This window comes from Aotus nancymaae, unplaced genomic scaffold, assembly GCF_030222135.1.
Source record: "Aotus nancymaae isolate 86718 unplaced genomic scaffold, 86718_ANA_hifiasm-v0.15.2.pri h1tg000089l, whole genome shotgun sequence".
Taxonomy (NCBI): domain Eukaryota; kingdom Metazoa; phylum Chordata; class Mammalia; order Primates; family Aotidae; genus Aotus; species Aotus nancymaae.
In genome coordinates this window covers 21,784,212-21,809,151 of record NW_026988504.1, presented here as the reverse complement: position 1 = coordinate 21,809,151, position 24,940 = coordinate 21,784,212, and the positions used below count along the sequence as shown (strand labels likewise).

Here is a 24,940-nt window from a genome sequence, read left to right as displayed (position 1 = left end):
CCAGGTGTGGCGGTGTGTGCCTGTAATCCCAGCTACTTGGGAGGCTGAGGCAGGAGAATCATGTCAACCTAGGAGGCAGAGGTTGCAGTGAGTCGAGAGATCACACCATTGCACTCCAGCCCGGGCAATAGTGCAAGACTCCGTCTCAAAAAAAAAAAAAAGAAAGAAAGAAAATGTCAACAGATTTTTTTCTTTTTTGAGACAGAGTCTCACTCTGTCACCCAGGCTAGAGTACAGTGGCACCATCTGAGCTCACTGCAACCTCTGCCTACTAGGTTCAAGCAATTCTCCTGCTTTAGCCTCCTGAGTAGCTGGGATTATAGGCAAATGCCACCATGCCCAGCTAATTTTTACACTTTTAGTAGAGATGGGGTTCACCACGTTGGCCAGGCTGGTTTCGAACTTCTGACCTCAAGTAATCCGCCCGCTTCAGCCTCCCAAAGGGCTGGGATTATAGGCGTGAGCCACCGAACCTGGCTTTTTTTTTCTTTTGAGACGGAGTCTCGCCCTTGCCCAGGTTGGAGTGCCATGGCACGATCTTGGCTCACTGCAACCTCTGCCTCCTGAGTTCAAGCGATTCTCCTGCCTCAGTCTCCCCAGTGGCTGGGATTACAGGCGCCTGCCACCACGCCTGGCTAATTGTTTAAGTTTTTTTGTAGAGACAGGGTCTCACCACATTGACCAGCCTGGTCTTGAACTTTCTACCTCAGGTGATCTGCCCACCTTGGCCTCCCAAAGTGCTGGGATTACAGGCTTGAGCCACCATGCCCGGCCAACAGAATTTTTTAATGCTAAAGTTGGGCCAGCAGATGGAGACAGCTGAGAAGGCAGAAAAAGGCCTTTGTGGCTGGGTATGGTGGCTCACACCTGTAATCCCAACACTTTGGGAGCCTAAGGTTGGAGAATTGTTTGAGCCTAGGAATTCGAAATCAATCAGCCTGGTCAATATAGTGAGACTGCCCCCCTACAAAAGAAAAAAATGTAAAAAGTTAGTGGAGCGTAGTGGTATGCACAAGTAGTCTCAGCTACCCAGGAGGCTGAAGTAGGAGGATTGCTTGAACCCAGGAGTTGGAGGCTGCAGTAAGCCGTGATCACACCAGTGCATTCCAGCCTGGGTAACAGAGTGAGACCTTATCTCGAAAAGAAAGGAAAAAAGGCCTTTGTTTGGGCCAGATGGTAAAAATCAGACAAGGTGGGAAATAGCAGTGACTCTCCGTGGAGTAAGACTAGCTCCGAGAGTCATCTCTCCACAGCACTTCACAGAAGTTGAGACCAGCGACTCTCCATTGTTGATGGTACAGAATGATGAAGTTGTCATTTAGTTAGGTGGCATTCCCGGTCTGCCACTTTACCCCATGATGGCTCCGTTTTCTACTTATAACTAGGGTACTTGCTCCAAGAGTCCCTGCCATGCCAGGGGATGGAAGGATTTGTGAGATCCCACATTGTTTTTGGTAGCTCGCTTCATCCTTCTGAAAAGCCTAGAGCGTCAGGGTATTGGGGTTGGTCCCCTACCTGGCAGAATACCTCCCAGTGAGCTGCTTTTTTCTTTCCAGCTGAAAGAACTGTACACCCTCCTGAACGAGAACTACGTGGAAGATGATGACAACATGTTCCGATTTGATTATTCCCCAGAGTTTCTTTTGTGGTGAGTTGTAGGGGCTTTCTTGAGGTTCTTGAGGGCAAGGCATAGAGCAGAACCACCACAGGCACCAGAGTTTTCATCCCTGCCAGGGACCAACCTTTGAATGGCAAATTAGTGTGTCATTTTTGAGTTCCTGCATCTGAAGGAGACTTGCTTTCATTGGAGCTTGAAATCGCAGCCTTGATTAAGACAGACTGACTGGGTGAGAGAGGCCTTTGTAGAGCTGGTACCCAGGGAAGAGGTATTCATCGTCTGGTGACTATGTATAAGAAAGGAAGGGGCATGAGACCTACTAAGACAGAAAAGAAGGCTCATTTTCTATCCAGTTCCTAAGCATGCTCAGTTGTATGCTGAGTCATCCACCTGCCTGGGCCATGTTTAATATCCAGGAAGAGAGAGGCATGGGCTGAAATGGAGAGGGACTACCTGAAAAGGAAGGAATAATTTGCACCAGAAAGGGGGTGACGGGAGCCCAGAGCTCCAGAGTTGCCACCATCACCTCTCAGCCATGGGACCTACTGAGTTCTGAACCAGAGAGGCCAGTCCCTTGGTTCAAGCTGTCAAAGTGAACACACACAAATTGGATCAGGCATGAAATCCTCAGTATGATAACCTTGGATTGGGTGAGTAACTAGGCCAAGTGGGCTAAGTAGCCAGAAATGGTGATGGCTCGATTCTGTGTGTCCAGGAGGGCTTGGCCCTAAAGAGAATTCAGTGGTTAACCCCCAGGGAGGTAGTAGCACCAGGTGAGAACCAAATTTGGCTGTGGATCCCAAACAGCTTGTCCAGCCTGCTGGCAAGCAGCACTACAACCCCAGCCTCTCTTTTCCAGGGCTCTCCGGCCACCCGGCTGGCTCCCCCAGTGGCACTGTGGGGTTCGAGTGGTCTCAAGTCGGAAATTGGTTGGGTTCATTAGTGCCATACCAGCAAACATCCATATCTATGACACGTAAGCACCAGCACCTACCCCCACCCACTACAACACCGTCATCCTGCTGGGAGGGAGAAAAAAAGCTGCACGTGTACCCCATGAAAGGAAGAGGGAAGGTCCCAGGAAGGGAGGACGCCCAGGTGCTGGGACTGCTGATTCATCATAGGAACCCCCTGTTCTGCTCAGAGTCACCGCTGGCTCCCTTGTTTGTGGCCCAGGTTGGAAGGGCCCTGGGGAGCGTGCCTGCTCCCCAGGTGGAAGGCTCTTAGGGACAGGAGGAATTTTTTGTGGCTGCTCCCCAGGTGGAAGGCTCCCTTGTTTGTGGCCCTGGGGAGCGTGCCTGCTCCACAGAGACTTGTTTTTGTTTTTATTATTTTTTTAATTTTATAGAGGCAAGGTCTTGCTGTGTTGCCCACGCTGGTCTCAAACTCCTGAGCTCAAGTGATCCACTTACCTCTGCCTCCCAAGAGTGGGATTATAGGCATGAGCCACTGTACCTGGCCAGAGGCTTTTTGGTTTTTTTTGAGATGGTGTTTCACTCTGTTGCCCAGGCTGGAGTACAGTGGTGCAATCTTGGCTCACTGCAACCTCCACCTCCAGGGTTCAGACAATTCTCCTGCCTTGGCCTCCCAAGTAGCTGGAATTATAGGCACCTGCCACCACACCCGGCTAATCAGAGGCTCAATTTTGAACACCTGTACCAGTCACACATGGAAGCACTTGAGCAGCAGCAGAAAGGGGCCAGAGCCAGTGTGACTCGGGTTCAGATAGTCCTTGGGGCCTGTGATCCCTGCTCTTCATTTTCCCTGGAAATGTCGAAACCATCTGCCTGCCACAGTCTTCAGGGCTTCTGAGCTGTGTTCTTGAGGGAGTCAGAACCTTGAAACCCTAGAATTGCCTTGACCTGCCCCGTGGGTTCCCCGTGCTGCTTCCCTGCATGCTAAAGGTGGCCCCAGCCGACTCCTAGGGATTCATCAGGCAGATGATGGTGGTACTTTCAAATAAAGGTGTTTGCTTGAGTCCCACTTTCCTTTGGAAATAGACTGTTGAAGTGAGGCGGGCTCCTGACCTGGTGGAGTGTGGTGGGAAGGGAGGCCCAGTATTGAGTGCAGGTGGCAGCTAAAAGCACACCTGTGCTGCAGACCTGACCCTTCTAGGTGTGGCTGCACGTGCTTGATGGGATCACCATTCCCTTCCTGTAAAAAACCTTGTCGCCTGGATTTTCCCCACTTAGAGAGAAGAAGATGGTGGAGATCAACTTCCTGTGTGTCCACAAGAAGCTGCGTTCCAAGAGGGTGGCTCCAGTCCTGATCCGAGAGATCACCAGGCGGGTTCACCTGGAAGGCATCTTCCAGGCTGTTTACACTGCCGGGGTGGTACTACCAAAGCCTGTTGGCACCTGCAGGTAAAACTGTCTTCCTGTAAGGCCCTAAAAATACTGGTGTCTGCACTCTAGTATGTCACTGTGAGTCGCAGCTCCGCCCTTAGCATCCCATCTCTGTAGTATCTGGGAAGGTGGGCACTAGGTGCCTGCAGGAGCCAGATGGGGAGCGTGGAGAGGGCAGGAGGGTTGTAAGGATGGCAGACCGGCAAGTTCCTGCCTTGTCTGGAGGGCTCTTGGTGTCTGTTGGCTGCTGCCAGTTGGAGATGGTGGAGGGCAGTGCTGTGGTTTGGTTTTTAAGGATGAGCCCAAATCTGGATTTTTATGGGAAACGTCCTAAAGTTTTGAATGCTTGGCTCAATTTGTTTTGAATATTGTGTGCACCAAATAGAGCGAGTTTGACATGTGATCTAAGGGCAACCTCTGCCTTAGAAAGTTGTTTAAAACAATTGAATAATCTCTCCCTAGAGAACTTTAAAAGTAAAAACAGCAGGTGTGAAGGCAGAAGAGGAGGAGGGAGGAGGACGGGTGCCTCTGCCATCATCTTTTGGGCATGACTGCAGCCTTTTTATTGACTTGATTCTAGGAGTGAGGATTGCTCTCTCCAGACAACCACTGGAGCAAAGGAATTGTTTTTGAAATTGAGAAAGAAAAATAGGGAGAAAAAAATCTAGGAGGAGCTTTGGCAGCACTTACTTGGGGGAGACTGGAGAACGGGGTGATACCACTGGCTCCAGAGGGGCCTGGTGTGTCTCTCACGCCACCTGCTGGCCATCTGTGGTCTCCTGCCATTTTCCTTGTAATAGGAATTGGCCAGAACCCTGAAAACAGGACATTTCTGTCCCCATAGGTATTGGCATCGGTCCCTAAACCCACGGAAGCTGATTGAAGTGAAGTTCTCCCACCTGAGCAGAAATATGACCATGCAGCGCACCATGAAGCTGTACCGACTGCCAGAGGCTAGTGTGCCCGTGGGTGCTGGGCGGGGGCAGAGAGGTCAAGGAAAGCCTGGCTCCAGCAGGAGAGAAGGGCTCTGGATGGAGAGCAGGCTTTCTCCTACCAGAAAAGCAAATCAGCCCATAGTCTTCACATTTCCTGGACTTTCTATTTCTGTTATCTGCAGCAGGATTTTATTTTAGTTAAACTTTCTCGGTTCCTCTGAGCCTGTGCCTGGGCTAGCTTCTCTGCCATCTGTTGAAAGTCTCAGAGAACACCTATTCTCTGCAATTTTAGCTTAAGTAAAGCATAAATAGAAAGATGAATCCACTTAGTGAACCCTCATACACATGGCAGTGCGTTCGAAAGCCCAGTGCAGAGGCAGTTGAGGGTCTGCGGCTCCCCTCTGCTGGCTCAGGTGAAGGGTGAAGCGACAATTTCTAATCCCAGTCCCCCCACCCAGATTTGGCACTGAAGGACTGGGCAACGTTAAGTGAGCTGCTTTTCTATTCTGGGTCTCAGTTTTCCTGGTTTCCCAAAGAAACAAATGCTCCAACTGTGGCTGGCTTCAGGATCCTAAGGTAGGGATTCTTTCTTTGTTTCGTTTTGTTTGTTTTTTTGAGACAGGGTCTCACTCTGTTGCCCAGGCGAAAGTGCAGTGGCACAGTCACAGCTCACTGCAGCCTTGACCTTCCAGACTCAAGTGATTCTCCCACCTCAGCCTCCCAAGTAGCTGGAACTACAGGCGTGTGCTGCCATGCCCGGCTAAATTTTGTTTTTTTCAGAAACAGAGGTTTGTCATGTTGCCCAGGCTTGTCTGGAACTCCTGGGCTCAAGTGATCCGCCCACCTCAATCTCTCAAAGTGCTGGGATTACAGACGTGAGCCACTGTGCTCAGCCCAGTAGAAATTCTTAAATTCCCTTCTCTTTCCTCGGAGTGCTTCCAGTTGGCTGTCAGTCCACACGGTTACCGAGGGTCTGCTGACCGGAGGGCTGTCTGCCTGGACTCCTCGGCCTCCTAACAGGATTGATCACTCTGAAATGAGGCTAATCCACCAGCGGATTGGGGTCATTAGTGTCCCATCTTGAGAGACTACTGCAGTACTGTTAGACACTGCCAAAAGCACAGGTTTGGGGGACTGTGGTATGTGCCTCCTCCCTCTGTTCTCATGATAGATTTGCCCTGCGTTCTAGGCTGGTGGGCAAGCAGGCAGAGAGCATTCTTAAAGTGCTGCAGCAGCCAGAAGAATGTCTCACCCATGAGGTATCATTGTGGGAGTTGCCATGTAGAATGAGGTCATTGAGTGTTCCCTAGAGAGAGGAGGGTTAGCAAGGAATTTTAGAGGCTACAGTTTCTAGAACTGAAGTTTTACAAGCAATTCCTGCACTGAGAAGCATTGTATCAGGCACTCACTGAGGCCTTGTGAGCTGTGACACCACCCCGTTTGCAGATTGGTGGAAGCCTACCTTTGTGCATCTGAGCCTCTGGGGATGTTTCTCCTAGCCCCAGTATTTGCTCCACAGGATCACATAGTTTCATTCCACTGAAGCATTTTTCTAGCAAAAGCAGCTGTCAGGTGGGACGCTGACTAGGATTGAAATCCTGGGAGTCATGCTTTTCTTCTGAATGTATCTTGCAGCATGTCTCTCAGGGAGGTACTGATGTAACAGTTTCTGGGTGGGCAGACCCTGGCTGGACCCTCGGATCTGTCTGTGAAGTGCCTTAAGTCTAGCAGAGAGAGAGCAGTGAGTGTAGGATGGCATCAGTTACAGTTCAGTGAGAAGCCTGTGAGGACCCCTGGGCTTTGGGGGCGAAAGGCACAGCTAGAAAGGCCAGCTGGCCCGAGGGTAGAAAGTCTTGTGCTCTGAGGTCGGGAGTTTGAAACAAGGGTGGGGCATGAAGGGTTATGTTTTCTTAGGAAGTCAGCCTGGGGCCATGTGGATGGTTGATTGATGCAGTAGTCTGAGCCCGCCTGGAATAGGAGGGAAAGGCCCAAAAGATAGGGAAGAGGCAAGCCCTGTGCCTGAGGAGATGCACATAGGGTATAGGGAACCGCCCAGTGACCAGGGATTCTCTCCTGAGGGCCTGATCTATCCTCACCATGGAGCCAGGGTGATCAGCTCATCTCACTCTATCTCTTCTGTCTTGCTTTCAGACTCCCAAGACAGCTGGGCTTCGACCAATGGAAAAAAAGGACATTCCAGTAGTGCACCAGCTTCTCACCAGGTACTTGAAGCAGTTTCACCTCACGCCAGTCATGAGCCAGGAGGAGGTGGAGCACTGGTTCTACCCCCAGGAGAACATCATCGACACTTTCGTGGTGGAGGTGAGTCAGGAAGCGGTTCCAGGCCTCCAACTCGTTCCAGAGCGACAGCCCCCTGGAACGAGGGGCTGGCCAGCTTCCCAGGGCTCACGTGTTGGCACCCTAGACTTCCTTGACCATCCGTGTTTGGTCCTCCCTAAAAACAGGGAGTTGGTGCTTGAACTTGCTGAAAAGACACCTCTGGATCTGGCTTGAGCCCTTCTCCCCATTGACCCCACTTTGATAACGGAATAGAGGGACCTGAGCCCCGCTTAATCCTTCAGGAAAGCCTTCAGTTCCCTGCCTGTCCCAGCTTAACCTAGTGCTGACCAGACATAGGAGACACAGTCTTGGGGGATGTGAGCTGCAAGAAGAGGTCCCAGGGTGCCCATGCTGGGAAAGAGGTTTGGCAGGTTCAGCCCACGATCATGGCTCTGTCCTCAAGTGCCCCGAGCCAATGCCGTTTCCACCGTTTATCTAGAGGGGCAGAGCTGCCTGAAGGCAGAGTGAGAGGAGACATTTGTCCCAGGGTCGCAGTGCCACTCTGCCTGCTTGACACTGCCTTATTGCCTTCCCTTCAGAACGCAAACGGAGAGGTGACGGATTTCCTGAGCTTTTATACGCTGCCCTCCACCATCATGAACCATCCAACCCACAAGAGTCTCAAAGCTGCTTATTCTTTCTACAATGTTCACACCCAGACCCCTCTTCTAGACCTCATGAGCGACGCCCTTGTTCTTGCCAAAATGGTGAGGAGCAGACCAGGGGGTCTCTGGAGATGTGCGGGGAAGGGGCAGTGGAGCTGTGGTGAGCACAGCTCCCGGGACACAGCCTCCCATGGGCGGGGAGGCTCTGAGTCCTCCTCACCTCCTGTTCTGCCTAGGCAGGGTTTCAGCCTAAAACTCAAAACTAGGAGGGAGCAAGGAGCATCCAAAGTGAAGGCATTGAACTCCTCCTGATTTATTTCAGTGAGTTTCGTTCTCACAGGAGGCGCTGCCAAGGAGCCTGAATAGCCAGGCCTGCCCTGGGAAGACAGGGGTCCTCACAGCTTTCCCAGCTTGGGAAAGGGGTGATTGCTCTCTGTCTTGGTGAGTCATCGGAGCGTCCGACTGCCGGCATGGGATGGAGAGCCCATCGGTCAGTGCTTCACTGTGGGTTCTGGTGACTTCCTGCGCCTAGCCAAGCCTGCTGTGGGCAAGCTGGTCCCTGCCCTGTGAGAGCTTCTGCTCCGGTTGGTGAGGCTTAGGAAGCATCTTCACAGTCTCCAAGTGACACAGCTGGTGTCATACAACATGAGGTGTGCTGAGGGCCAGAGAGTTGGGCATCCATGGAGTAAGGAAGCCACACAAACCCCAGGTGGCTGACAGGAGCCAGCTTCTCCGAGGAAGGGTCTCAGGGCTTGGACTCCAGAGAGGACTGTGGAAATGACTAGAGTTTCAGGGAGGCGTAAGCAGGTGTAGCAAGAGCCCCGGCCTGGACACTGAGTACACACGTGTATACTCAGAGGGACACGGGGCAGAGGCCAGGCCGGAGGGGTTGCTCCGAGTGTCCTGAGAGCTGCCTGGAGAGTGGAGACTCCTGCGGAAGCAGTGGCGCTTCTGAGGGAACCTTGTTCCTGTGGCTGCCCACGGGACAGCTCTGAAATGGCAGCAGAAGGGGAGGAAGGAGGCCGTCCTCACCTGTCCTCACCTGTTCTTGTTTGTCCCTGCCGCTTTGCAGAAAGGATTTGATGTGTTCAATGCACTGGATCTCATGGAGAACAAAACCTTCCTGGAGAAGCTCAAGTTTGGCATAGGGGACGGCAACCTGCAGTATTACCTTTACAATTGGAAATGCCCCAGCATGGGGGCAGAGAAGGTAGGCATTGCCCAGCCAGAGTCCAGGCCGCCTGGCTCAGGGAGTCCGTGTCTCCAGCAGAAACTGGGCCATGGGTTGGGGAGACAGCCGCAGTCTGCGTCCTTGTTACCTGGAGCTGAGCCTTTTAAAATGCCCTCCCTCTGCTGGCCAGACCAGCAGGTCAGCGTTGCCCTCTCAGCAACTTATGTGAGGATGGCCGAGGGGACAGAGACACAGGAGCAGGAAGGTCATCTCCAGCAGGGCCTTCCCATCTGAGGGAACTGTGGAAGTTGAGTTGCCCACGGTTCACCAGGAGGGTAGGGCTGGGGTTCGCCAGGAGGTTTCCTGTCCTGAGCTGCTGCCCTCTTCCTGGCGTGACACTTTCTTAGCCCTTCCTCTCCCAGTACCACAGGGGACGTGGGGTGAGCTGGACTATGGGCCAGTTTTCCCCGATGGACGTGTGAACCCTGGTGTGGAGGTCGTGTGCGGGGCCGGCTGGGTGTGAGTCTGTTCCCACAACACAGGCGGTGGACCTGGGCCTAGCCATTTGGAACTTTGGGCTGGGGGGTGTGGGAGAGTCTTTGGGCCACTGTCCGACTCAGCTTTACTTCTCCCCGTTGGCTCTCTTAGGTTGGGCTGGTGCTACAATAACCAGACACCAGTGACATTCTGGATAAAGCCACTGAAAAGTCGAACCAGGAAATGGAACCCCACCTCTGTTGGTCCAATTTTCACACACGTGAGAATCCCTGGCAAAGGGAGCAGAACTGAACCGGCTTTACCAAACCGCCAGCGAACTTGACAATTGTATTGCGATGGCGTGGGCTGCTTGACGTCACCTCCGGTTGTGTCTCTGGTCTCCCTGTTTTCCAGTTAATCACATCCTCATGCAGCCGTGATCAAGGGAATGTAACTGCTGAAAACTAGCTCGTGATTGGCATATTATGGAGTTAACGGGTGAATAATAAAAGTATATATATATTATATATATATAAATATTTTAAATATCTTTCATGTTCCAAATGTACAAGGATGTTTGGTCTTTAAGGAAAAGCTGAATCCAGATCATTCCTCAAAATCGGGACCTGAGGACAGTGGCAGACACATTGGCACAGCTCATTGTTTCCTCCAGAGGAGACATTGACTTACCTTGGGGAAAAGGATCTGGAGAACCTCATCCAGTTCCCCTTCTGAATCAGCTGGGATGACTGGCCTTGAGAAGGAAGGGAAGGTGGACCAGGCTCAGATCTCATGGGATGCCATGTGGAGCTCTTGGCTGGGGCTGACCCTGGGCAGGGACTTTCCTGCAGGGCCACACCTGTCTGCATTCTGAGACACAACAATGGGACGGTCTGTGGAGGCAGATCTCATTGATTGAGTCCCTTCTTCCATCCCCTTGGCCTGCTCCCTGTAGGTCATCCTGCCAACTGATTTAATAGGGCTCTTTAGCCAGCTGTTACCAACCTCATAGGGATGAGTCCCTGTGAGATTCTGCTCTTCCGCTGCCTGGGATGACTGGCAGTTTGAAGAGGCCCTTGGACCTCTTTACAGCAGCATCAGGGACCTTTGAAGACCGTGTCAGTGCAAACCCTGCTTAGCTCATCTTAGAGCAAAGAGCTAGCACCCTGATGTCCGGGGTGGCTGGGCAGGAGTGGTATGGGGCTGATACCCAGATCCCTTCAGCCACCAGCCCCTGGCCTGTGCCTTCCAACCCATCAGCCATTTCTTGTGCCCCTTTCCAAGACACAGCCTGCAAGTGGCTCAAGGAGTGGTGAACAGAGGCAGATCTGGACTTGGCAACAGAAATGGTTTCCCATCACCATTGTCTGAGTCTGATTTTCGCTGATACTGTTTTGTGGATTTTTGTGGTAGTGATGGTTGTCAGTGCTGCCAGTTTCCCAAAAAGTAATCAAGCCTCTGGTCACGTGGCTGTTGATACAGGCATGCTTCAGTGGTGTTCAGCCCAAGTGGCCTGGGCAGAATTGGGCTGTGGAATTGTCAGGAACCCACTTCCGGGCTTGGATGTAACTTTTGCTCTAGAGAAAAGCAAGTGGTGGAGAGGACGTAGCATCACCTGTGGCGCGTGGGGTTTCCTTGCTGCTGTCACCTCTCCACTCGTGGAAATGAAGCCTTAGCCAGGAGGCCAGGCTCAGCCCTGTGCCACTCACTGAAGCCACTCTGCAGGCCAGCAGGGGCTTGTCTCAGGCTGTGGGTTTTGGTGTGGCTTGTCGGAGGCTAATTCTGCAGAGTTCCCAAAACCAGAAGACATCCTATGTTTGGGATGGGGACTGTGCCACCCCTGGGAATGCTGCCTGCTCTCTGCAGAGACTGCTGCTAGAGCCAGCAACTCCACTATGGTGGATTTTCATCAGAGGCCTGCAGGGGCCTCCCTTTTCCCGTTGTTCCTTTGCTGCAAACTGCAAGTCCCAGTAATCATGACTGATGTTTGACTCCTTGACTCCAAGATATCAAGACCAAAGAAGCTGCTGTTCTTAGCAAGACGCGCACTGCTTTCCGCAGACGGGAGGAGTCGGAGAGGCAGGGGCTTGCTTCTCGGCCTCTCAGATAACAGTTGCTGGCACCTCAGGCTCCAGAGCGGCTCACCCTGTCCAGACCTTTGAGGATATCAAAGAACAGAGTGTCCAAGTCTTTCCTACCTTGGGGGAACCTGGAACTTGGAAAGGCTCCCTGTCCTAGTCTTGATGCATTCTGGGCCAGGTCCCAGCTTGAGCTGCCTCTGAGATTTGGGCTGCGCAGATCTCTGGAGTGAGCTCTGTTTCGGTTGACCCAGGTCATGGAATGGAAACGGTGAGGCCCCGGTGGCTGTTCTGGAAGAAAGACATCTCCTGGCAAGGCCCCAGCATCTCCCTCACCAAAACCAGGTGCCCTGCTTCTTGGACTCTGCTTTATCTTACGGTGAGGACCCTGCCCAGGTGTGCAGGGGTTGTCTCGAGCTGCTTGCTGCCTGTCTCATTTTTTGTCCCAATAGTCCGTGCGTTCTTCATTCAACCCCTTCTGGGACTTCAGGCCAGAGAGCTCAGAGAGCACCATCCCGGAGTCAGGGCCTCCCCGCAGGAGCCCTGCAGTGTGACTGGCTTGAACCAAGCAAAGGAAGGACCCTGAGGCTTTCACGCTGACCCTCCTCGAGGAGCCACTGTTGGAAGGCCGCCACCCTCTGCCACCCAGTCCTCCCAGCTGCCATGTTTTGAAGATGACCTTTACCTCCTGCCTTTGGATTGACTCTGCATTTGACCACAGACTCCAGTCTGTGTGTAGGGAGAGAGCTGATAGGAGGCCTCTGCTCCGGCTCGAGGCCTGCATCAGCTCATATCCCCACACATGCCTGTTTCTGAAGAGGCTCCTGTCTTATTTGAAGGCTGGCCCACACCCAGCTACTTGAACACCAGGTTTATGGAAAATGTCAGGCCTTCCCCACAACTCCGTCTAACTGCCGTCGCCCCCCTGCTTGCTGGCTCTCAGAAGCCCAGGGGAGTCCCTGTGGTCCTGAATTCTTTCCCCAAGGATGACCAGCATTTAACCAACCTAAGGGCCCAAGGGCCTTGGACAGCTGCATGGAGCTGCAGTCTAGGAGGGGAGGAGGACCAGATGTCAGGTCAGGGGAGGGGCAGGAGTGTCCCCCCGACAGTGCCTACCCACCTGTGAAGCAGCCTTTGACGGCCTGGCCCACCTTCCCCAGAACCAGGGGAGGCCTGAGGCTTCAGTTTTGCTCTGCTGCAAAATGAAGGCGGGTCTGCAAGCCAGCTGCACCCAGGGAGGCTGTTTAGGACAATTTCATTCAATTCAGTTAAAAAATACTGACTGGCAGGCAGGTGCCACGTCTGACAGGGAGGGGGGAGCTTCACCTTTTTGTCTTGGCTTTTCTTTGGGCTATGGGGGGGGGCATCCATTTCCAGGGTTGGGGAGGAAATACCAAATGCATTGTTCTGCTCAATACATCTCACTTGTTTCTAATAAAGGAAGCAGCTGAACAAACCCTTCTGTCCTCCTGGTATTCCTGGTCAGCAGGTGGCAGTAGAAGAGACGGAGTGCTGGGGCCTGGGCTAGAGCCAGGACAGCAGGGCCTGGCCACCAAGGCCCTCAAGCCCACAGCACCAGGCCAGCTTCGAAAGCCCTTCCTTTGGCAAGGCTGCCCTTCTCCAGGGCAAACTTCATGTTGTCAGACCTTTCCCACCTGCCAAAGAGGAGCTGGTATTGACCCAGGTTCACTCCCAAGTTAGAGCAGCAGCCAGGCTCTCAGCCAGCACCCGAGCACCTCGGCACAGGAGCTGGCCTGGCTTCCCCACATAGGCGCAGAGCAGCCCCCTCAGTCCAGGTCAGCAGTGGCTCCTCAGTGGGGATGCAGGCGCTGCGCCTTCCCACTGTGCCCAGGTGCCACGTCTCTCCTCCTGTGCCACTGGCCAGGTGGTCCAGTGGTACATTTTAACATGGCAAGTTGCTGAGCCCCAGTAGCTGTGTTCAAGACTTCCCATTCCCCCTGTTCTTATCCTCCAGAATTTATCCATTCCCTGACCCCCTGATCTTTTCAGGTCCATGGCTGGTGCCTCCAAACCCCTTTCCAGGGAAGCTGAGAGGACACAGGGCCTGCCTGACCCCTCATAGGCCCCCCAACCCTCCTACCCCAGACCACGTCACTTGGGCCCCTGTGGCTTATGTCTTCTTTCCTGCCCTTAGCTTTGGGCTGAGAGAACATAGCCCTATGTGTGGTTTCTATCCATGGGCCTCCGGGGTTAAAAGCTGTGATTTCTGCCTTGCTTCTGCCTCCCAGTTCACTTCCTTAAAGACTCTTCCCCTTGCAAGGCAGTCTTCCCAGCACTGGGCCCTCATCCTAGCCTTCGGCCCTTCCTCTTGATACCAGATACCAAACCAGAGAAGCCAAGCAGGATGGGGACTCAGCCCTGGGTCTGGGGCTCACCTGACCCAGACCCCACAACCAGGCCTTGGCCAGAGCTGGCTCTGCAGGGGTCAGGCAACGCTAATGGCTCTTCATTTGCTGAAACTGGACTTCGCCTGGTAGCGCCTCCCACCCTGGCGCTGCAGTTTGGCAGCCTGACCCTCTTGACAGCCCTGAGTGCTAGGTGCCTGGACTGCGTGGCCCAGCCCATTCCTTCTGGGCCCTTTTGATGCTGATTATTCTCTTTCAGACACACATGTTCATGAGACCCAAACGCCACTCCCAGCATGAAGGAGCGGGGGACGCTGCCACTTTCCACATTGGTTCTTGGAGTTGCTGGAAGGTGGAGTCTGCCCCAGCCCTGTGTTTTAGTTTCTTTGGGGCTTGGGGCCAATTTAAGGCCTATCCCAGCCCAGTTCCAGGTCACCCTCTGGGGACAGGACTAATGTCAAGTTCTGCCCTTGTCCAGTGTCAGCACTGTTGCCTGGCAGAAGCTGAAACTGCAGGCCTCCACGTTGTCACCCTGCTGTCAGGGTGGATGCAGGATTTTCTCCGGATTCTGTCATCTGGTGTCCAGTGCACTCTCCCAGCGTTTCCATAGAGGCCTATAGCATTTCTATAATGAAGGGTTTCCAGCCTTCATGTAAAAGGCTGGCTGGCTAGGGGAAAGGAAGCCCATGTCCTTGGGATTTGCCCACTGAGCAGACAGGCCTTGAATGCAGCTAAGCCTGGAGAGTGGCAGTCTGTCTGAGGGTCCCTCAGACTCCTGTCCCTTCCTCATTCAAGGTCCCTCGTGTGTGTGTGTGTGTGTGTGTGTGTGTGTGTGTGTTGCGGGTAGGCGCTGACCTTGTGGACTGGTGTCCTCAGACAGTCTTGTGATACAGTAGCTTTAAGCCAGGAGCAGGGGTCGGGCTATTTTGAGCTGTGGCATCTCCTGCAGCTACCCTCTGGCTGTCTTAGACAAGTCCACACCCTGCTGAGGAAGAGGCCCAAGGGACTCGTCCAGCCCTGTCCTCCTCATGGGCCTGTGGGGGTGGCAGCATAGAGGTGCTCAGGGAGTGCTCAGGGTAAAATAAACGTGCTTGTTTATTTTTTAAACTAGATAGCCTCCTTCTACTGTCTTCTCCAGGGATCTTCTATGACACAGTTACAAACCTACTGCCAGGCCAGGCAGTGTCTCACGCCTGTAAATCCCAGCACTTTGGGAGGCCAGGGCAGGAGGATCACTTGAGGTCAGGAGCTCGAGACTAGCCTGGGCAACATAGGGAGACCCCCCCTCCGCGTCTCTAAATAAAATTTTAAAATTAGCCAAGTGTGGTGGCCTGCGCCTGTAGTCCCAGCTACTCAGGAGGCTGAGATGGGAGGATTGCTTGATCCTGGGAGTTCAAGGCTGCAGTGAGCCGTGATTGCAACACTGCACACCAGCCTGGGTGACAGAGCAAGACCCTGTCTCAAAAAATAAAAACCAAAACCTACTGCCAGATTCCCCAGGACTTCATACCTCAGCGCCCTCTTCTTGCTTTAAGAAGGGAAGGGGGCCGGGCGCGGTGGCTCACGCCTGTAATCCAAACACTTTGGAGGCCAAGGTGGGCGGATCACCTGAGGTCGGGAGTTCAAGACCAGCCTGACCAACATGGTGAAGAAACCCCATCTTATTTAAAAAAAAAAAAAAAGAAGAAGAAGAAGGGAAGGGGAGCACAGGTTCTGGAGCCGAAGGGAGGAGTCCAGAAGGCCTAGGGCAAAGGAGGGCTTGGGGGCTGGCTAAGCCTGGGTTGGGGCCAAGTGGATGCCTGCGCTCCTCTGGGGGAAGGAGGCTGGGATGGCCCACTGGAGGACAGAGAGGGACTGAGGGCCCACAGTTGTCCTGCCTCCCCAAGTCTCCTGGCAGCAACAGGCTCAGCTCTTTATAAGTCACAATGAGGATAAGAGGAGCTGGGCCATCTCAGGGCCCACTGAAGGGCTGGAGCTCACTGAAGTCACACAAGCACCTGTCTATTCTTCAGGAGGGGCCCAGGCAGCCCTCAGCACCCAGGTGAGACCAGCGCCTGGCGAGTGGGCTGAGTGGGCCAAGTGGGCAGGCTAGGGGGCTGGTACTCCCACCACCCGACTCCAGAGGAGGAGAGGGCTCTGCAGAGGACATGGACTGGCACTCGTGGAACCCCAGGGCAGGTGAGCTGGGCCCTCAGGAGCGCTGGATGCGGATGTGGACGAAGAGCGTGGCTGGTGACAGTGAGGCCCCGTCCTTGGAAAGCAGGTGTATGTGGCGGTACCCTGTGGGGAGGACAGCCAGGCCTCAGATCCTCTGCCCACCCTGGAGGTCTGGCCCAGCCCAGCCTGGTTCAGGACAGGAAATTCAAGGCACAAAGGTGAACAGGGTCCGCGGGGCCTGGACCCACATCCCTCTCCATCCCCACCAGCCTCCACCAACCTTGCTTGAGGCTGCTAAGAGGCAGTGTAAACTGGCCCACGAAGTCATTGGGGGAGGTGGCGTCATAATCTTCCACCACAAACCGGACCAGCGCCAGCTCCGGAGCCCGCAGCTGGAACTGCAGGGTCTGCCCCCAGCGAGGGTTGAAGCCTAGGGCACAGGGGTGGCAGTCAGAGCCCAGGGGGCCCCAGGACCCACCCTGCACCCCGCTTCCACCTGCGGCCGCCCACCGTTGTTGAGCACGTAGTCTGTCTCCTGCCGGGTGCAGTCTGCGGGTACCCCGTGGATCTCAACACGCACCAGGGGGTCCACGATGGAGTGTGGCTTCTCGGCGTTCAGCTTGGGCAGCTGCTGTGCAGTCAGCACCTGTGGGGCGGGGAAGGGAGTGGCTGGGGCCCACGCCCACCTTGGCAATCCCCTCATGGGCCTCAAGCTCAGACCTCCCCCAACTCCCAACCTGTCCCCAACCTCCCTTGCCTTCCTCCACCTCACAAAGGGTCCAGAACCAGTCTGACCCCAGGCTGGGGCCCGGTCCAGCCTGCTGACCTGGATGCTGAGAGTGGTTCTGGGAGGTCCTGGATACTCAGGGTCAAAGGTCGAGTCAGGTTGCCGAAGGCAGGCAGGTTTCAGGACGTAGCCGCACTGCCCATTGACCAGGAAGCGTCCGGCATTGAGGTCCATCTCGTATCCTGGCGTCTGGAAGTTCAAGGCCACTGTGGACACAGCAGGATCAGAGCAGGGCTCATAGCGGCCCTGTCCTCACTACTCAGTTTCAGGGGACTGCATTTCTCTCTACAAAGGGCCTGGGGTCCCACTGTCTGCTTAGTGCTGCTCTGCCCCTACCTGACTTCAGGGGAGGGGGTTCAAGGACCCAGCCCCCACTATCACCTGTACCTCTGCCCTGGGATCCCTCAAGGCTGGGGTGGGAGGTGCTGAAAAAGCCCCCACCCTCAGGGCCACGCTTGGGTCAGGGGTCTGAGGAAGCCTGGGTTTCCATCCTCACCCCCAGGAGATGATACGGCCCTCCGTTGGTGGGGCTCAGTGTCCCCCAGAGCCTGCCCTCATCGGTGTTGAGTTAGTGGGACTGCCAGGTGTGTGGGGGTGTGTGTGTGTCTGGGGGATATGGGAGTGGAGGTTTTAATTTCTGCCATCATAAAAATGCGAGACTTGTACACTGTCAAGAACAAACGAGCCTGATTTGCTTTTCCCACCTACGTTGCTGGCAACTTTAAAAATAATCAACAAAATGCATGTTTCCACTGCCTGGAAGGCTGTGTGGGCCCCTGACTGCCAAGGCCTCCCCCACACTGCAGCACCCTGCCTGCTCCCGCTCCTGTGGCCCCAACTTACCCAGCTGACAGCCCGAGTTCCACATCTCCTGGGGGCTGTAGTTGGCCGAGTTCATCCGCAGCCCCAGCGGGTACACGCGGGTCAGCTGGCGGGTATTGTGCCTGACGAAGCTGTTCCCTGGGGCAGAGTTGAGGTGAGACTGTGACAGACCCCAGAGGTCCCTCACCCAAAGCCCAGGCCTGTAACCTCCAGGGAACAGAGGCCAAGGCCATCCCCAGCTCGCCCTGCCCCCGCTCCCCATTCTCCTCTGACCTACGGTGAGAGGGGAACTCACTGAGGAGACTGTGGGGACCCCCTCCAGCCACACATCCTGGCCCCACATCCCCAGCCCCCAATTCCCTGTTCCTGATGAAGTTCATTGAATGCCTGCAGCCCTCCAGCTCCACCAGGGATCCTGGAACTCCCCTCAGGTCACGCCCACCAGGCTTTCAACAACCTGTTCCTCCTGTCTGGAAACCCCTCCCCCTCTTCACTTGGCTGCTTCCTCTTCCTCCAGGTGATGTGTCCTCTCAGCATCACCTGCCCCAGGAACCCCTCCCCAATGTCGCACCTGCTGCTGGGCTCCCCCAGGCCCCAGTCCAGCCTGACCCATCACCCTCTATGGCCGGCCCCAGCACGGGGCTCTGAAGGCAGACAGCAGGCCTCCTGCAGCTTGCCCCTCTCCCCTCCATCCACCCTGGAAATATGCAGGGCCCTCATTCCCTCAGCCCAGCCCCTCTCTGTGGTCCTCTTGACTTCTTTTTTTTTTTTGAGATGGAGTTTTGCTCTTGTTGCCCAGGCTGGAGTGCAATGGTGTGATCTCAGCTCTCACCAAAACCTCTGACTCCAGGGTTCAAGCAATTCTCCTGCCTCAGCCTCTTGAGTAGCCGGGATTATAGGCTCGCACCACCACACGCAGCTAATTTTTGTATTTTTAGTAGAGAATGGGTTTCTTCATGTTGGTCAGGCTGGTCTCAAACTCCCGACCTCAGGTGATCTGCCCGCCTTGGCACCCCAAGGTTAATTTTGTATTTTTAGTAGAGATGGGGTTTCTCCATGTGGTCAGGCTGGTCTTGATCCTGACCTCAGGTGATCCACCCATCTCGGCCTCCCAAAGTGCTGACATTATGGGCGTGAGCCATTGTGCCCGGCCTTGATTCTTTACTGTCTCCCAAAGCCCCCTCAACTCCTTTTCCAGACCCAGTTCAGGAGGCGCCCCCAGCACCCTGTCGCCCCAGACACCCAGTGCCCCAGCTCCTACCTGCCTCCCGGATGAGTTTCTTGGCTTTGCGCTCGCTGAGGGAGCTAACCTGGCAGGGCTGGGGGGCACCAGGGGCAGGGTACAAGGTCCGCAGGCGGGTGGCCTGGCAGTACACGGCCAGGGCCGACAGCTCCGGGGAGATCTGCTTGGCCTGGGAGATCAGACCAGCCTCATCAGGGCTCAGCCGGGCCCCACTCCCCTCTCCCGTCCTCCCACCTTCCACCACTCCCCCGCAACCACCCCAGCCCACCAGCTCTCACCAGCCGCCTCTGCGCTGCAGCCTCTGCCTCCTCTTCTTCTTCCTCGTCCTCCTCTTCCTCCTCCTCCTCCCGGTCCGACAGAGCCCGGCCATCCTCACTCCGAGCAGCCGGCAGCTTCTTCCCCTTCACCAGGACCCGGCCCTTCAGCTGCTGTGGGGGCCAACGTGGAGGGTGAAGGGTTAGGCCTTCTTGCCCTTGGGGAGGCGGGCCAGTCAGTTATTCAACCACCACCATGTGAGGGGCTGGTTGGGGGTGGGAGGCAGGAAAGGAGAGACACAGATGAGGGATGTTTCCAATAGCAAAGAATGGAGAACAGCCTAGGAGGCTACTGGGAAGGGAGGGATGGTTCCTAAGGTCCCTCAGCACCAGAATATACGCAGCAGCCACTAAAATGCATGCAACAACTCAGGACTGAAAGAGAAGGGGCCCTCTTCAGAAAAGATCTTAGTGGAAGAAGTGAGGCTACAACCTGTAATCACAGGACCCTTTTTGGTACCATTTAAAAGAGAAGACGGTACACATACGTACACAGGTAACATGGGTGGGGAAATTCTCAAAGGACACGCGAGAAAGTTGGAGACAGTTCTTGTGAAAGAGAACAGGTCAGCGGAGCGGGGAAAGCACTTTCATCGCAGCCCCTGGTACAGCTCAGTTTTCTTTTACCATATGGGTGTGATTTTCACACTAATAACAGAAAGCACGTCTCACACTCACACACGAAAGTGAGTCAACCCTGCCTGCATGTTGGGGATTGGGAGTAGGAGGAGAGTTTTCTCAAGGATCCCGGAAAGAATCAATGTCCTAAGAGGGCAGTGGACGCGCTCTGGGGTCTGGGGTAGAACAGGAGGCCCCCACTGGCCCAAGAGCTGGGGAGGTGCATGAGGCCACAGGAAGAGGCGGTGGCAGCTGAGCTGAATTCTAAGCAGGTGATGCTTGGCAAGTGTGGATGGCCAGGAAGGAACTTCCAGGTGGAGAAAGTGTCAACGCAGGCCTTGCAGGCGGGAATGGCAGAGCCTGCGGGACTCTCCAGGCAGGGACACATGGCCGGCAGGGCAGAGCCAGGTCACAGAAGAGAGTGCGTGTGAGGGGCGTCTAGTGAAAAATGGAGAGCCAGAGGGCAGCAGAAGGACAAGACCAGGGGACGACAGACGAACGAAGAACAGAGAAAGGTTAAGGCAGCGGGAGGTGAGGGGTCTTGAACCAGAGAGGTGGCGCAAGCAGGGGTGGGAGGTGGACCCCACCAGACCCTCCCTCCACCCAGGCTAGGGGCTGGGGCATCACCTCTGGGGATGGCAGCTCCTCGGGATTCGGGGAGTCCAGCGCCTGAGTCACCAGCATATCCCCCAGGATGGTGCGGAGGTGGTGGGCCATGGCAGCCTGCTGCTCCAGCCCGCAGTGGTTCTCCAGGGATAGGATGACAGGGTAGGGTGACAGCTGGGGAGGGAAGAGCAGCTGCTCAGAGCCACTCTCCTCCCTCTGCCAGTACCTCCCAACACCTGGCTCCCAGACCCTTCAGGACAGGCTTGCAAAGGCAGGGCTCTGGAGAACCCAGGGAAGGGGTAGACTCTCCAAGAGGCTGCAGGAATGATTTTTTTTTTTTTTTTGAGATGTAGTATCACTCTGTCATCCAGGCTGGAGTATAGTGGTGCAATCTCAGATCACTGCAACCTCTGTCTCCCAGGTTCAAGTGATTCTCCCTGACTCAGCCTCCTGAGTAGCTGGGATTATAGGCACCCGACACCACCCCTGGCTAATTTTTGTACTTTTAGTAGAGATGGGGTTTCACCATGTTGGCCAGTCTGGTCTCAAACTCCTGACCTCAGGTGATCCACCCACCTTGGCCTCCCAAAGTGCTGGGATTACAGATGTGAGCCACCATGCCCAGCTGATTTTTTTTTTTGAGACAGAGTCTCATACTGTCGGCCGGGCTGGAGTGCAATGGCACACTCTTAGCTCACTGCAACCGCCTACTCCTGGTTCAAGTGATTCTCCTGCCTCAGCCTCCCAAGTAGTTGGGATTACAGGCACCCGCCACCATGTTCGGCTAATTTTTTGTATTTTTAGTAGAGATGGGGTTTCACCATGTTGGCCAGGCTAGTCTCACACTCCTGACCTTGTGATCTGCCTGCCTCAGCCTCCCAAAGTGCTGGGATTACAGGCATGAACCACTGTGCCAGGCTGATTTTTTAAAACTTAATTTCATTTAGTTTTTTTGAGACGGAGTCTCACTCTGTTACCAGGCTGGAGTGCAGTGGCACAATCTTGGCTCACTGAAACCTCCAGCTCCCCGGTTCGAGCTATTCTCCTCTCGCTCTGTAACCAGGCTGAAGTGCAGTGGTGCAATCAGTCTCCCTGCATCCTCCAATCCTGGGCTCAAGTGATCCTCCCACCTCAGCCTCCTCAGCAACTCAGCCTACAGGCGAATGCCCCCACGCTCAGCTAATTTTTATTTTTGTTGAGACAGAATGTCGCTATTTGCTCATTCCTGGCCTCAAGTGATCCTCGAGTCAGCCTCCCAGAGTGCTGGGAATACAGGTGTGAGCCACCGCAGCTGCCCCAGAAATGCTCTTTACATGTGAATGACATTGACCGTGTCAGTTATGCTGAAAACCCTCCTCCCCTCATTTGCTGATGGTAAGATCTGCACACTGTGACCGAAGTTGCAGATGTCACTGTTGAGCTTCTCTTGCGGCTGATTTATTCTTTGGAAATCATGATTAAAGTGTCCTTCCCTCCCCCCAAGGTTTTCTTCTGGAAATTGTGATTTTAAGACATTTCCCAAATATGAGAGTGCAAGCATATTTCCCAAATACGACGTGGCAGCTCATTCCGCTCAGTCCACCCTAGTGGCCACTTATCCCAGCAGCACCGAGTGAAGGAATGATTCTCTGGGCAAGGGTTTCCTCTAGAAGGACTGAGGGCAGCTGGCATGTGGGTGCAGAACGGGGTCATTGGGAAGGCTCTGGGGCTGGGGCTGGGCATCCCAGGGGCTCACCGTGAAGGCGTGGTCACGCACAGCTTGGATCACGTCCCGGAAGAGAATCTTGGAGGTGAGGGTATGGCCGTGGTAGATGATGGGCTCCCCTCCTGGCCCCTCCCAGCAGTCCAGCTCCACGCAGCGGCATCCCTGGGCAAAGGCCCTGTCGATGGACAGATGGGTGGATGGGGAAGGTGTCAAGTGAGTGCCACAGAGCAGGGCAGCAGGCAGGCTGAACCGGGAAGGCCCCAGGAAGCCAGCCTCATGTCCCTCCCCAAGCAGGCTCCCGGCCACATTCACCCCCCACTATGGTACCTAACGTAGGCCTCAGTGCTGCTGAGCCCCCCGATCTGGGAGTCGGTCAGATAGGTGTTGTGGGAGGAGGAGATGAAGTAGTGGGCGAGGGGCTGGTTCATGTCCTGGAACATACACGTGTGGCTGGGGTCCAGGGCAGCCCCCTCCGGCGACAACAGGTACATCATGAAGCCATCCAGTGTCATCAGCTCATGCTGCTTGGCTGCAGGGGTGGCAGGAGAGGGCATCAGGCAATATGGGGATCCCCCATGTCCAGCTTCAAATGCCCCAAGGCCCACTCAGGAACAATGACTAGTCATTATTATCTACTGACTAGACTCCATTTAAGTCATGCCACTTAACCTCTGACCAGACCCTGGAACGAAGACACACTGTTGTGCCATTTTACAGATGTGGAAGCTGAGTCTGGAGGAGGCGAGGTAACCTGCCCGAGATGGTGCCCACAGCCAGCCCACAGCAGAACCCGCTGAGCTGGGAACACGGCCCTGTCAGGTGCCACGTCATGGCCGTGCCGCCCCCCACCTGTCTCGTTGAGCTCATAGATCTGGATGAGCTGCTGGGCGCGGGCCAGCGTGGCGCCCTCCTCGCCCTGGTCCTCCAGGAACTCCAGCAGCTCGGGGGCACTCAGCACCCGGTCCTCGCCGGAGTACTGATGGAAGATGTCCTCCAGCTCGGGCCGCTTCAGCAGCCGCCGCAGGAACTCCTCAATCTCAGCCCCCTCCAGACGCTCGTTTTTGGAGTGGTCGCACTCCTGGGGAGCAACAGGAGAAGCTCAGAGAAGACGGACACTCCAGGAAACCTGGCCCCTTAGACCCATCTGTCATCTACCACATCTGAGGAGGCAACGTTCCCCACTGCACAGGTGGGAAAGCAGAGTAAGACTGTGACTCCGGCTCACACAGCTGGGAAACTGCAGGGCGGGATTTTTTGGTTTGGTTGTTTTTGGTCTTTCTCTGTGACCCAGGCTGGAGCACAGTGGCATGATGATAGCTCACTACAGCCTCCCTCCTCAGCCTTCCAAATCGCTGGACAGCGGGGACCACAGGTACGCAGCACTGCACCTGGCCGATTTTTGTATTTTTTGTAGAGATGGGGTCTTGCTAGGTTGCCCAAGCTGATCTCAAACTCCTGGCTTTAAGCAATCCTCCCACCTAGGCCTCCCAAAGTGCTAGGATGCAAGGGTGAGTCACTGAGCCTGGCCTGCAGAGCTGGACTTTAAGGAAGGTCTCTCGGGTTCACTGTCTGCCCCTCTGCACCAGGACCTACCCCAGGAATCAAGTTATGGTAGGAAAAATGGTGACCCTGGGCCAAGACAGGGCCCTCATACTTTCCCAGGTGGACATGTTACTATCTGACACGCACGCAGTCACACCCAGGGTCACTGAGAACAAGTCAATGAGAATTCATGGAGCATCCCTGTGAAGCTGTGGCCAGGGGTCCAGCTGCCATGGGCTCTCCTGTCTTTCGGGGTCACAGGGGGGTCCCACAGTCCACATGCACACGGGTCTGCCATGTGCTCCAGCTGGGCTCTCGCTGCCGAGCCCACTCTTGTGTGCCCCGTGCTCCCATGCATGAGGTGTCCACCTGTGCCACAGTGGAGGGTCGCAGAGAAGGGTACATGTGTGTATCTGTGCCCATGCATGCCCACAGGCTGACTCCTGACTTATGCACCCACATGCAAAAGGTGCCCCGCAGACTCGGGGATATGAAAACAGCTTTGCAGCTCACTTTGGAGGGGTGGGAAGGTACGACCCCACCTCTGGGCTCTGACTGTGGGTGAGGAAAGTTCTGGGCCCTGGCTTCCCACTCCCTTCCTGGCCCAGTGGCCTCGGGAGAGGCAAAAAGATAACTAAACCCAGATGTTGCCTTTGTGCAAGGAGAAGCTACTCCCTCCAAGAAAGCTGCAGGGTGGGGAGGGCAGGGGAGCTGATGACTTGAATGGCTGGGGGCAGGCAGAGGTCAGAGTGACGGCAGAGCCAGGGGCCAGGGTTCAGGGCGGAAGCCCACCTTGAAGAGGAGGTAGGCGTACATGTCATTCATGTCCACGTTGACCATTCTGAGCAGGCTCTTGATCTCCTTGAAGCTCATCTTGCTGTCCTGGTTGGAGTCAGCCCGGTGCAGGTAGGTGTGGATCCAGGTGTGGCTGCTCAGGAAATACCAGCAACACGCCAGGCTCTCACGCACCCACCCACCCACCCCCAGGTAACTGCCCGGTAAATCACCCCCACCTGGGTCTGGGGGCTCCCAGAGCACAGTAGCAGTGTCTCCTCCGCAGGCCTGGGGCTCCCCAAAGAGAGGAGGCCCTGTCTCCACCCTCAGAAGGCCTCAGGCCTCCCTGAAGGAGGGGCCGCGCCACCCCTCCTGGTGGGAGCTCGGGCCTGGCCAGGGCGCGTGTCCCCACCCTCAGTTCCGAAGACCAAGGGCTC

At 55.1% G+C, this 24,940-nt stretch overlaps 2 protein-coding genes across 2 annotated transcripts in view; one reads left to right on the top strand and one right to left on the bottom strand.

The window, feature by feature from the left end:
• NMT1 (N-myristoyltransferase 1) overlaps nucleotides 1–10,018 on the top strand; it is a 41,829-nt gene extending 31,811 nt beyond the window's left edge. The window contains exons 5-12 of the mRNA XM_012444040.3: nucleotides 1,557–1,648; nucleotides 2,478–2,594; nucleotides 3,811–3,981; nucleotides 4,808–4,916; nucleotides 7,050–7,220; nucleotides 7,778–7,945; nucleotides 8,916–9,053; nucleotides 9,663–10,018. Of these exons, the coding sequence (XP_012299463.1) occupies nucleotides 1,557–1,648; nucleotides 2,478–2,594; nucleotides 3,811–3,981; nucleotides 4,808–4,916; nucleotides 7,050–7,220; nucleotides 7,778–7,945; nucleotides 8,916–9,053; nucleotides 9,663–9,683 (987 nt within the window). The 3' untranslated portion in view covers nucleotides 9,684–10,018. The remainder of the gene's footprint in view (nucleotides 1–1,556; nucleotides 1,649–2,477; nucleotides 2,595–3,810; nucleotides 3,982–4,807; nucleotides 4,917–7,049; nucleotides 7,221–7,777; nucleotides 7,946–8,915; nucleotides 9,054–9,662) is intronic.
• Nucleotides 10,019–15,006: 4,988 nt separating this feature from the next.
• On the bottom strand, nucleotides 15,007–24,808 carry PLCD3 (phospholipase C delta 3). Its single transcript, XM_064369462.1, has 13 exons — nucleotides 24,743–24,808; nucleotides 24,522–24,657; nucleotides 23,037–23,265; nucleotides 22,515–22,716; nucleotides 22,218–22,362; nucleotides 20,504–20,656; nucleotides 19,223–19,372; nucleotides 18,963–19,113; nucleotides 17,723–17,839; nucleotides 16,919–17,085; nucleotides 16,603–16,738; nucleotides 16,373–16,522; nucleotides 15,007–16,215 (listed from the first exon to the last, which is right to left on the bottom strand). The coding sequence occupies exons 2-13, from the start codon at nucleotides 24,600–24,602 to the stop codon at nucleotides 16,127–16,129; spliced, it is 1,770 nt and encodes a 589-aa protein (XP_064225532.1). The 5' UTR covers nucleotides 24,603–24,657; nucleotides 24,743–24,808; the 3' UTR covers nucleotides 15,007–16,126.
• Nucleotides 24,809–24,940: the final 132 nt, after the last annotated feature.